General features: G+C 44.2%; 2 protein-coding genes across 2 annotated transcripts; both read right to left on the reverse strand.

Moving 5' to 3' along the window:
- LOC129849325 (TNF receptor-associated factor 6-like) lies at window positions 1-11,761 on the reverse strand. The gene is made up of 8 exons (XM_055916261.1): window positions 11,652-11,761; window positions 10,508-10,821; window positions 9,177-9,327; window positions 8,907-9,065; window positions 8,553-8,624; window positions 7,554-7,631; window positions 6,987-7,271; window positions 1-6,875 (listed from the first exon to the last, which is right to left on the reverse strand). The coding sequence occupies exons 2-8, from the start codon at window positions 10,819-10,821 to the stop codon at window positions 6,279-6,281; spliced, it is 1,656 nt and encodes a 551-aa protein (XP_055772236.1). The 5' UTR covers window positions 11,652-11,761; the 3' UTR covers window positions 1-6,278.
- Window positions 11,762-11,877: 116 nt separating this feature from the next.
- On the reverse strand, window positions 11,878-12,660 carry LOC129849326 (uncharacterized; the record flags this gene model as incomplete). The annotated part of the gene is given in 2 exon segments (XM_055916262.1): window positions 11,878-12,349; window positions 12,529-12,660. Coding segments are annotated over 2 exon segments (360 nt in total), but the record flags the coding sequence as incomplete, so codon positions are not given.
- Window positions 12,661-12,818: the final 158 nt, after the last annotated feature.

Raw genomic sequence — 12,818 nt, forward strand, 5'->3', positions numbered from 1 at the left:
TTAGATATTTCTATATTTAATTTGCAATACATTTAAAAAAAAATACTTTTTCATTATGTGGTATTGTGTGTGAGGAAACAAATCTACTTAATCTATTTTGAATTCAGCCTGTAACACAACAAAATGTGGAATAAGTCAAGGGGTATGAATACTTTCTGAAGGCACTGTACTGTAGAGATTACTGATCTATGTAGACTGCAGACAGATTTGCAGCTTTTTAAATTGATTTTAAACAAAACAACACAGTAAGGCATATATGTCCACACAAATATATTCCACTTATTCCACAAGAAACAATCCAAAGTCCAGTGGGATTAAACGTATGAGAGTAAGTTATCCATTCTGGTGGGTGAGGATGTCTCCATAGCTCCATAGCCTCATCCAATTGTCAATTGTAGCTACTGTATGATGTGGTCAACAATCTTCATCCATTGATGTGATGTGAGGCCACAAAATAACGCCACAGACACAGGGAGAACATGTATTATCTCCACTGCTCTGCTAATAACGCCACAAACACAGGGAGAACATGTATTATCTCCACTGCTCTGCTAATAACGCCACAGACACAGGGAGAACATGTATTATCTCCACTGCTCTGCTAATAACGCCACAGACACAGGGAGAACATGTATTATCTCCACTGCTCTGCTAATAACGCCACAGACACAGGGAGAACATTTATTATGACTCTGCTCAATAGTCTTGAGTCTTTCTTGGCAACAGAAGGCATTGATCTAATTCCAAACGGATAACTCACTCCGTCCTCTCCCTGGTTGACTTCCATTTCTGGGTATGAATGGACTGGATGGATGTTAATTGTTAGGAATGGAATCATGCCACTTGTTGACACAAGCACCTACAGTAACTTTGATGCAAGAGTACATTTTTTCCCTGTTGAGCAATACACAAAGCAAAGCGTAGTTTTCTCAGTACCTGTGACTGTGTTTCCATTGGTTCAGTATCCTATGGAAAGAGTCTGCTAACTGGTGGATACACCGTAGGCCCCTTATACATGATGCTGAATAAATGTGTTATGATACTGTATCATTCATGAAGGTGTCACGACTGGTTTCATACATGTTATGAATGCCTTATGTATACCCAGTGGTGGGAAAAGTACTCAATTGTCATACTTGAGTAGAAGTAAAGATATCTTAATAGAAAATTACTCAAGTAAAAGTGAAAGTTACCCAGTAAAATACTACTTAAGTAAAAGTCAAAGTATTTGGTTTAAAATGTACTTAAATACAGTGGTGTAAAAAGTAGTCAATTCTGATATTTTTAAATATTTTTAAACAAAAATTCTAAAGCAAATGCTACACATCGTATTCCTTATATTAAAGCAGACGGCACCATTTTCTTGTTTGTTTTTCTCATTTACGGACAGAAGACACTCCAACACTCCACCACTCCAATACTCCACCACTCCAATACTCCACCATAATTTACCAACAAAGTATTTGTGTTCAGTGAGTCCATCAGATCAGAGGCAGTAGGGATGACAATGTGTTATATCCCATTTCTACGCCTTCGGCTATTACTAATGGGGATCGACCAAATGGTGCAGTCCTATGCAATCTGATAGCCATACCAACTATATCAATATTAACCATCAGACAGGGCCTGTAACCATCTATTGAACGTAGCTTGTTGGAGTTAGTTTCCATGTGACTTTAAAAATCGCAAAAGACCTGGGTTGATGCATCTGAACATTAGGAGCTTAGTTCCTAATCTTGATTACATCAAGATCTGGGCTATGCAGGCGAATCCAGATAATCTGGTATTGACTGAAACTGCCCATTGCCAGGGCCTCCCGGGTGACACAGCGGTCTAAGGTGTCACTACAGACCCGGGTTTGATCCCAGGCTGTATCACAACCGGCCGTGACCGGAGTCCCATAGGACAGAGCACAATTGGCCCAGTGTCGTCCGGGTTAGGGGAGGGTTTGGCCAGGGGGCTTTACTTGGCTCATCGCGCTCTAGCGACTCCTTGAGGCTGGCTGGGCGCCTGCAGGCTGACTTCAGTCGTCAGTTGGACGGTGTTTCCTCCAAGCTGGCAGGTGTTTCATTAAGGAGCATGATTTGGTGGGTCATATGTACGGAGGACACATGACTCGACCGTCACCGCTCCCGAGCCCGTTGGGGAGTTGCAGCGATGAGACAAGATCAAAATTGAAAATGACGAAATTGGGGAGAAAAAAAGGGGGGGGGGGGGGTAAAATAATAAAATAAACTGACTGTTGTTTGTGTTAGAGATGTGAGACAACACAAATCTAAACCTCATCTGAACACAAAGAGGAACTTTAAAAACTTAAGTGAACAGGCTTTTCATCTTTATTTTAGTGACCTTGATTGTATTTCAGCTATCCATCAACATGATTTAGCTTTCAGCCTTTTTGCAGATGTCTTCAATACTATTGTGGATAATCATGCTCCCTTCAAAAAAATGAAGGGTTAAAGGTAGATGGAATGCCTGGTACACTCCAGAATGATCAGAAGTCATTTATAAAAGAGGTGATGCTTGGGTCAAGGCCAGGAACGCAGGCTTAGGCCCGGACTGGCAAGCTTTAAGCAACTGAGGAATCATTGTGCAAGACAAATCAGCAAGGCTAAATCGGATTATGTAACTGCTCTTTCGGATTGTAATGGGAACCCGTGTAAATTCTGAAAAACGGTCAAATCCCGATTTTGGGACCATTTCTATTCACTCTTTATATTAACACCATTGGTCAATCTGTTAACTTCATTTAAATGTGGATGATACTATTATGTACACTATTGCCCCGACTATTTTATTTTATTTAACTAGGCAAGTGAGTTAAGAACAAATTCTTATTTACAATGACGGCCTACCGGGGAACAGTGGGTTAACTGCCTTGTTCAGGGGAACAGTGGGTTAACTGCCTTGTTCAGGGGCAGAATGACAGTTTTCCATTGTCAGTACGGGGATTCGATCTATAAACCTTCCAGTTACTAGTCCTACACTCTAACCACCAGGTTACCTGCTGGTTACTAGTCCAACACTCTAACCACCAGGCTACCTGCTGGTTACTAGTCCAACACTCTAACCACCAGGCTACCTGCTGGTTACTAGTCCAACACTCTAACCAGCAGGCGACCTGCTGGTTACTAGTCCAACACTCTAACCACCAGGCTACCTGCTGGTTACTAGTCCAACACTCTAACCAGCAGGCGACCTGCTGGTTACTAGTCCAACACTAACCACCAGGCTACCTGCTAGTTACTAGTCCAACACTCTAACCACCAGGCTACCTGCTGGTTACTAGTCCAACACTAACCACCAGGCTACCTGCTGGTTACTAGTCCAACACTAACCACCAGGCTACCTGCTGGTTACTAGTCCAACACTAACCACCAGGCTACCTGCTGGTTACTAGTCCAACACTAACCACCAGGCTACCTGCTGGTTACTAGTCCAACACTAACCACCAGGCTACCTGCTGGTTACTAGTCCAACACTCTAACCACCAGGCTACCTGCTGGTTACTAGTCCAACACTCTAACCACCAGGCTACCTGCTGGTTACTAGTCCAACACTCTAACCACCAGGCTACCTGCTGGTTACTAGTCCAACACTCTAACCACCAGGCTACCTGCTGGTTACTAGTCCAACACTCTAACCACCAGGCTACCTGCTGGTTACTAGTCCAACACTCTAACCACCAGGCTACCTGCTAGTTACTAGTCCAACGCTCTAACCACCAGACTACCTGCTGGTTACTAGTCCAACGCTCTAACCACTAGGCTACCTGCTGGTTACTAGTCCAACACTCTAACCACCAGGCTACCTGCTGGTTACTAGTCCAACACTCTAACCAACAGGCTACCTGCTGGTTACTAGCCCAACACTCTAACCACCAGGCTACCTGCCTCTCTAACCACCAGGCTACCTGCCTCTCTAACCACCAGGCTACCTGCCTCTCTAACCACCAGGCTACCTGCCTCTCTAACCACCAGGCTACCTGCCTCTCTAACCACCAGGCTACCTGCCTCTCTAACCACCAGGCTACCTGCCTCCCCCATTGATCTGGCTGTGTCAAAACTAGTCAGCTTTTAGAGCTATGTAGGAATCCCTTGCTGATTTAAAACGTGTGCTTAATATGGACAAAACTAAATAAAACATTTTAAACTCAGAATGTTTCAGATGTACTACATGTTCCCTCATTAGATGGTTCTCCAATCGAACGTGTTCCGCATATAAATAATAAGGCATTTGGATTGATATGGATTTGACGTTTAAAAAAACCAGATGAGCTGGTTAAGAAGCAAAGACTTAAAGCGGTCTTCTTTCTACAGAAAGCCATGGTGCCTTTCTCTCAGCAGTAGGAAGCAGATTATTCAGTCAACCTTTTAATCTGTTCTTGATTATGGTGATTATTTATCCAAGTGCAGTTGCTACTACTCTTAAAACTATGGATTCCATCTACCATATTGCCCTTCGTTGTTACAGGAGACAGATTTGATACTCATCACATCACTGCATCCTGTATCAAAAGGTTGGCTAGACTTCGCTAAAGACCCGTAGGTCTCTACATTACTCCCTTTTTGGTTACAAGGCCCTGCTTCATAAACTTCCATCTTATCTAACTTTGCTGTTGAAGTATAGACACCTGAGTTGCCTAACCCGTTAACTGGACGTTCCTAGGGTCTCCACCGAGCTAGGTAAATCTGGTTTTACCTTAAAATGCACCGTATTGCCCCCCAAAATATAAATACATTTTATTTTGATGTTCTGGTGCTGTTTGAGGCAATTTAACGTATTGATTGGGGACTTACTTGTGGAGGAATGTCACTTTTTCTGAATGATTTGTGATGTTTTATTAGTGCTTCACATGACTGTGTTTTGTATTGTAATATGTTGTGTATAATGTGATTATTTATATTGTATTATACAGGGCAGATCTGGAAAAGAAACCTAGGCCTCAATTTCTTCCCTGTTAAAATGAAGGTTAAAAAACTGATATGTGCATGATTGGACCATATAGCTCTCCAGCCCGAGCATTTCCAAGTGTAACGAGCTGGTTTGGCTGTCAGGGAAAATGTATGGAGTAAAGAGCACATTCTTTTCTTTAGAAATGTAGTAGAGTAAAAGTTGACAAAAATATAAATAGTAAAGTACAGACACCCACCAAAAAAAAACAGCCTTAAGTAGTACTTAAGTATTTGTACATAAGTACTTTACACCACTGTGTATACCAACTCATTCATATGTAACTGCTTATTGTATGTCCAATCTCACAGCCATTGTTCAGGAAATCTCTTCTCCAGAAGAGGTTTTAAGGGATGCCACATCATTCCACATTTTCACAGACAGAAGAGCTGTGCATTAAGACCCAGGTTAGGATGTTGCCCCCATCTTGCTTGTATGATCGTCCAACCAGAAGACCAGTGAAATGCCAGTGATCCTGACTCACTCGTCATCCAGGATGTACAATAAGTTGATAGGTAGTTCTGCCTCTGGTCATCTCCTGCTTAGAGATGGTAACATCTTATTTGAATTGGCTTCTTTAATGCCAACATAAAGTTGTCATAAACATGACTTTGAGCTTGACATAAATATAAACTGTAATACCATGTTATGATAATTAACGAGACTTTGCCGGTCTCCACTACAAAGCTGTTACGAAGAACGATGTACTGAAACCAAAGTCATGTTTATTACAACCTAATGTAGGCATCATAAGACATTTTGTAATCCTATCTATTTGGAACAGTACAGTAGCCTGCGACATATTGCTGGATAAGTGATGGAACACAGAGCTTGGGACTAGAACGTTCTGTCTGCAAATAGATGATTGTGAGATCGGCTTTAAAGTTCTGAACCCTCATTGGTTTGAATGGTGTCAGCAATTTTTTATCTTGTATTCTTTTGAACTGAACATGAATTGGGGTATTTAGAGTAATATATAGGTAGAGAACATTGAACAGAATAAGGCTAATGTCAATAACTAAATTTGGACAAAACTGCAGATAAAACCATATAGCCCCAAGCTCTCGACTTGTTGCAGGGAACCTTGGTGTTAATCGCCACCAACATCCAGTCCATCACTCTCAAAAGCTACAGCAAAGAAAAGCCTTTTGGAGTTGGAGATAAAACCCACAACTGAGCAGTACACTTTCCCATGAGGTTGGTCATGACTGAACCCAATGCAATGATCCTGTGCGATACAAGAAGTCAGGAAAATGGCAAACTGATACTTTGTACTGATAACGTTGGTGGCGAATGACCTCGTCGCCGGAACGTTAAAAGGGTCCTCACAGCGAGGCCTCGGGCCCTCTGGGCTGCATGGCCGCCCCCTCGCGCCTCAGGGCGGTGTCGAAGCGCGGCGTCACCTCGCAGCGCACCAGCAGCGTGTCATCGTGCACAAACCCCCGCTGCTGCAGCTCCATCAGGTGCAGGAAGGTGACGTAGCCAAAGCCCTTGGGGTTCCTCTGTATGGTGGGCCTCTGGAAGGCCTGCAGGTCAGGTTTGGTCTCCATCACCTCCACATGGTGCTGGCCATCAGGCCCTTGGTCCAGCACGGCCAGACGGATGGTGCCTTGGAAGGGCCACGACAGCTGCCCATCAAATTCCCCCTGCATGGTGTGAACAAACAGTGAGATGTAGTTGGAGCATCGCTGGGCCGAGGGCGTTTGGAGGTGGAGGCGCAGACACAGCTTGTAGCCCGGCCGGCCCGTGTAGAAGCCCGGGCTGTGCACCACAACGGGCTGTCCGGCAGCCTGGGTACGTAGGTAGCCCGAGAAGCCCTCCAAGGGCCACACGTACACGCCCTGGCACTGCTTGGCCTCCAGCTCCTTTAGGTTCTCCTCCAGCGAGGTGACCTTACGACGGAGCTCAGCCACCAGGACAGCCTGGGGGATAATGGTAATAGAAAACAAAATGGCCATTTAGTTGTAGACGTTTTTATCCAAACAAGTGAATTCAACGTCACAAATGAGAGAATGAATTTGTATCTGTTCCACCTGAACGCTCAGCTCACGTAGCTGGTGGTCCTGCCGCACCAGACGGCCCTCCAGCTGCTGGGTGGTCTCCCGCATGGTCTGCAGTTCCCCGCAGCACTGGCAGGGGGCGCCACTGCTGCTAGCTCCTGCGTGTGCCCCCAGCTCTGCAGCGGCAGCCCCTCGGTCGTCAGAAGAAGGTGGCTGGGTGTACCCGGTAAGGCTGTGCCTGTGCAGGTACTCAGCCATGCAGCGCATGTGCATCTGAGTGAACTCCTGCATGTGCTGCGCCAGGTCATTACGCTGCATCTGAAATAGCACATAAACACTTTAAAAAGAGCCACTGTGTTGAACCAAAAGTTGGAAGTGGTAGCCTTGTCCGGTTTAAAAACCCTCTTTTGTTAGACCTGAAAGTATCGGCTGGATAGGAGTAGTTGTGGAAACTCTACCTAGTCCTGCCAGAGGCCACGACAAGTGGATCTTGGGCATCTTGGTCTTGGATTATGGGGTTTATTTTAGACAAGGCAAAGTAGTCACAGAGCATAGGTGGTAAATGACTAAGAATGTGTTGAGGTTGACTCAGTGACCTACCATCTCTCCACATCCAAAAGTGCTGAAGGTGCAGGCGATCGGAGCCTTCGGACAGTCTGTGTCATAGTGAGATTCCAACTGAAACAAAAACAGCCACACCAAAGTTATTCCACCACTGAGTCAGATCCTACATCGCTTGACCTGTGTAGAAGCTTGTTACAAAGAGATACTTTTTCCCAGAGGAAAGGTAGGCAACCTATCTGTGTCCAAGGGCTAGCATTGCGGTCCATTGCCGCCCAGCAAAGTTTAGCAGTCCACAACTATTCATGAACGATTGAGTTAAACAGTCCTGATAGTCCTGATTGTGTGGGCCGCAAGCAGATGTGAACTGGACCAAAATTTGCCCACGAGCCACACGTTGTAGACTCCTGCTCTCCACCACCATCATCATCTCATAGGTTTAGTAATCAGGACTACTGCTCTACACCACCATCATCTCATAGGTTTAGTAATCAGGACGACTGTTCTACACCATCATCATCATCTCATAGGTTTAGTAATCAGGACTACTGTTCTACACCACCACCATCATCATCATCTCATAGGTTTAGTAATCAGGACTACTGTTCTACACCACCACCATCATCATCATCTCATAGGTTTAGTAATCAGGACTACTGTTCTACACCATCATCATCATCTCATAGGTTTAGTAATCAGGACTACTGTTCTACACCATCATCATCATCATCTCATAGGTTTAGTAATCAGGACTACTGTTCTACACCATCATCATCATCTCATAGGTTTAGTAATCAGGACTACTGTTCTACACCATCATCATCATCATCATCTCATAGGTTTAGTAATCAGGACTACTGTTCTACACCACCATCATCATCTCATAGGTTTAGTAATCAGGACTACTGTTCTACACCATCATCATCATCATCATCTCATAGGTTTAGTAATCAGGACTACTGTTCTACATCATCATCATCTCATAGGTTTAGTAATCAGCTGAATCTAAAACGGCAGCCATCAGGTGTCCATCCCCACCTGGTCTCTGATGAGCTCCATACCGCAGTACTGACACACCACGTTGGCAAAGGGACACAGCGACTCATGAACCTGAGGACACAACAAAAACAAAACATGTTCAAAAGGCTGTCTGTCACATGACCACCTTCAGAAATAACAGACAGTCTATCCACTTTGTTCAGTGAACATTAAAGGGGAGCTCAAATGGAGAATGAATACAGTTACTTACTGACTGAGAATATGGTCACATTTTCTTTGAAAGCGCTGTGCTGCTAGCTGAGCTAACTGAGGCGGTGCAACCGCTATTCAATCCAATGAATCTCTATTTATTCAGGATAGTGCACTCAGCATGAACAAGTTGGTGATGCTTACCTTGCTGTCCTCGTAAACAAAGCTCTCTACACAGTCGGGACAGGACACAGGTCTCCGCTGGCAGTGTTGACTTTGGTGAATCTCTAGCTGGCTCTTCCACACCGCGTCCTGGCACAGCGGGCACGGCACGGTGGCAAACTCACATTTCATAACATGGCCCTGGCAGGGTGAGATGGCAGAGTGAGCGAATCATTTGGTTTCAACATGGCAACACGGTTGAAGTGATATGAACTAAGGTGTCAGCCATTGTCTGTGGAGAAGGATGCCTACATCCAGGCGGCGAAGCTCCATTTTGTCAGCGCAGCCTACGTTGGTGCAGCGCACCGTTAGGGAGAGGATCTCCCGCTTGGCAAAGTTATCTGGGAACAGCTGGTCTTCCCGTAGTACCTCGTTATCCACTGGACACCTCTGCCCTGTATCACTGGGAGGGGGGGAAGAAAGAGAGAGAGAGATCAGTATGATGCTTGGGACAAGGGTTTCATTCATTAATCAACAGGATAAACTATTTTAAAATGGAGGTAGGCCCTACTACCTAAACTTGTCCAATGAGAAGGCTCCTTTTTGAGATCACTTACTACCATTATCCTTTGAGGACTATTCATTTGAAGAAACTGTACATGTATTCATCGTCATCATCTTGTCAAAAGGGACATACAAATACGTGTCATTCAGCAAATTCAGAAAAGAGCACCAATGATGAACACAGAATACAAAACATCACAACAGTGCTGCAGTATAGATGGTAGCTTGGTACTGTAATTGTGGGGAAGTGAAGGTAGTGACAGAGGGAAGAATGGCCTCCAAATCTTCCACAATATGGCCAATCATTTACCCAGTAAGTCAGTAACCCAAGAGGCTGTCATTGGCCACCAAATCAGTGAATGATTGACAGTCATGGATAATCCCAAATGTTATGTCATGTGGCTGTTGTAATGCATAGCTATATGATGTATAGAGATGTTCTGCATTATAGAATCACCTGCATTGCCCATCTTATCTGGTGGCCAACAAAAATCATTTGAGAGTTGAATATTTACAGGCATATTTACTATGACCTCTCCAGGAGTTAAAGCAAAAACTTGAGTCGATCTCAGACTGGCGCGAAAACATTTTTGGCTCCAGCGCCACATCGGGATTTGGAAACTCTATGGAGGGCCACACAGATCTTTTTATGACCGATTTGTTTGTCAAAATCGATACGAGGGCCAGAAAAAGGGCATTTATATGAAAATATAGGTCTATTGTTATTTCTACATACTCTCTCGTTTTAGATGTTCCTGTAACCTGCAGGGTTTTTAAAAAACCCAAAATAAACCTCATGCGTCATCCCTATGACAGAAATGCGGCGTGGCGACAACCCCGGCACATTGACATGGATGTTGTACTGCTGTAATAATAAGGTTGATTCATGAAATAAATAAATGACCTTTAACCCCAGCATCTCTAATAAGAGGAGTAATGATTATAAAATGCAAAATGCCCCATAGTTCAGTTCTCTGTCCTCAACAACTTTAATGTTGACAATAAACATGCAGAGATAATTGTGGGTGCAGGGGTAAAGGAATAAGCAAATATTGTTATTTGGTACCAGGGAGGCTTACCGGATGGACTTCTCGATGCAGCTGCGGCAGAAGCGATGGCCGCACGGCGTCTGCACGGCTGCCCTCAGGGCCATGAGGCAGATGGGGCACTCGTACTTGCTCTCCAGCGGAGGGTCGAACTCCACGTCGTAGCCTTGCAGTGGGGCGCCGCCCTGTAGGCTGATGGGGGTACTCTCCGTGGGGCTCAGCGCAGAGTCGCTGCCCTCTTTCTCCAGCATGGCCAGCGCACAGTTGGACAGCTGTGACGCGGTCGCCCCACCACAACACGCTTCATCATTCTCCAGGCTGCTCTTATCACTCTCAAAGCAGGACATCTACACAGGGCGGAGAGAACAGTGGAGAAAAAGAGATATGAGGCATTACCCCTCCACAAGTATTCACAAAGTGTTTTATTACACAGAAAAATATGCCTTCTGTGGAAATCACTGGGCTGTTGTTTCTCTCTGACGTTTGGAATGTTTCCTTCTTGAAATGTGTGTCATCAATTCCACTTGGACTCAACTGTCTCCTGAGCTCTGTTCTCAGATCAGCCCGAGATAAGAAACTTCATAATGACTGTACATGACTCAGGGGACCAAAGGTAAGGATATGACACAAAGGAGACAACACCTAGCGAACATCCTCAATTCAATGCCTTTGCGTTAGCCAATTGACATGGTGGTTACAGTCTGAAACTACAGTAATTTACCTATATAGGGCTAAAAAATTTGTTGCGAGCTTAGAAACTAGCAATCTGGGTTGCTAGCTTGTCAGGTCAGGGGCACAATGGGCGGGGGAATCTCAGTTCCTCACGCATTTCAAGCAAAGTAGCTGGATAGCTAATATTTCAGATAGTATGTCAATATATGTAAACAACTAAACCTGTCTGACCTCGTGGTAACATAAGTGGTTAGCTGTTTAATATCCGAAGCTCAAATATGAGAAGACAAGTTCAAAAGCAAGTAATAATCAGTCATTGCATAACAAGTTAACGTTAGCTGGCTAGCGGTGTGGTAGCGATGATGCTGACACGGAACTTCGAAGTTCTTGAGATGACGTTTCAACAAACTAACAAAACTAAACACTGTAATAACCGCATGTATGCTTGATTCGTGTATTAGTCGCTGGTGTTGGAATATTTGACAATATGCGTGTTAATGCTTACCGTAGCCTTGAAAGTACATCAGTTTTCTTGACTGACTCTCCTTAGCTAATTACTTCCTGCATTTTCGTCACTCTTCTTCTCTGCATCATTGGTGGTTTATGCTGGGTGGCAAAGGAATAAGTAGGACAATACCGCCAGTGGCTGGACGGGGTGAAAATAAAAACTGTTCTAATTTTATTCAGATAACATTTTAGTTTTTATTTAATTAAGAAACACAATCAAAATGTAATTTAAACACTTTATACCGTTGTTTTTAATGACAAAAGGGTCATCAGAGCAACTTATACAAATACATACACAACATGTACTTCTTCCACTAGGAACCTTCACTCCTATAACCTCTTCACTCCTATATCAACATCTTCCTTCACCACCACTTGGTTTCCAACGTCCTTATTATATCCTCCATCTTTTCAGTCCTTGTTTGAAAAGCTTTCTCATTTACATCCAGTTCTTCATGTCCTTGTCTGCTAACCTCTCATGACCTCCAGGGCCACCCTGCAGCTCATGGCCACCCTGCAGCTCACACAGGTGTGGGTGTAGTCCTCATCCCCAAGTTTCATCTCCTCATATCTCTTCAGCTCAGAGTCCTGAGTGACCAACATCCATTCCAAGCACTGATTGCACTCCACACAGACTTCCTTTGTAGGTGGTTGGGCCTCTAGTATGACAAAGGTTCTTCCTTTAATCCCATTGTACTGCAATGCAAACAGAGTGATCAAAGCCCAAGTCAGTTTAAAAGCTAAAGGAAAAAATATGACAATATTATTCAGTCTTTAAAAATACCTATTTCTATGATATTTGATGTACATTACTTCATTCATTGGTGATTTTAGTTGTGACCTGTGAGTCTAAACACGGTCAGCCTCCAACTTACAGGCAGCTTTCTTGGTGAGGTGGAGACAGACTGAGTCCCTCTGCAGCGCAGCAGAGACAGAGGTATTTGTCTAGTGGTGGGGTGCTCCTTGCAGCAGAAGCTGAACACACTGGCAGCCAGGTAAACATCCCAGTGATCAGGATGTTCTTTCACCAAATCTGACACCAACCTGTACAGGTATATGATAAAACATGTATGAAACAAAACACATGCATATTATAACAAGTCAGCTGGGCTAGCATGTCATGTGTTTGGATTGAGTAAACTGACAAAAGATTATTGCAATCATT

Source organism: Salvelinus fontinalis, unplaced genomic scaffold, assembly GCF_029448725.1.
Source record: "Salvelinus fontinalis isolate EN_2023a unplaced genomic scaffold, ASM2944872v1 scaffold_1441, whole genome shotgun sequence".
Lineage (NCBI taxonomy): Eukaryota > Metazoa > Chordata > Actinopteri > Salmoniformes > Salmonidae > Salvelinus > Salvelinus fontinalis.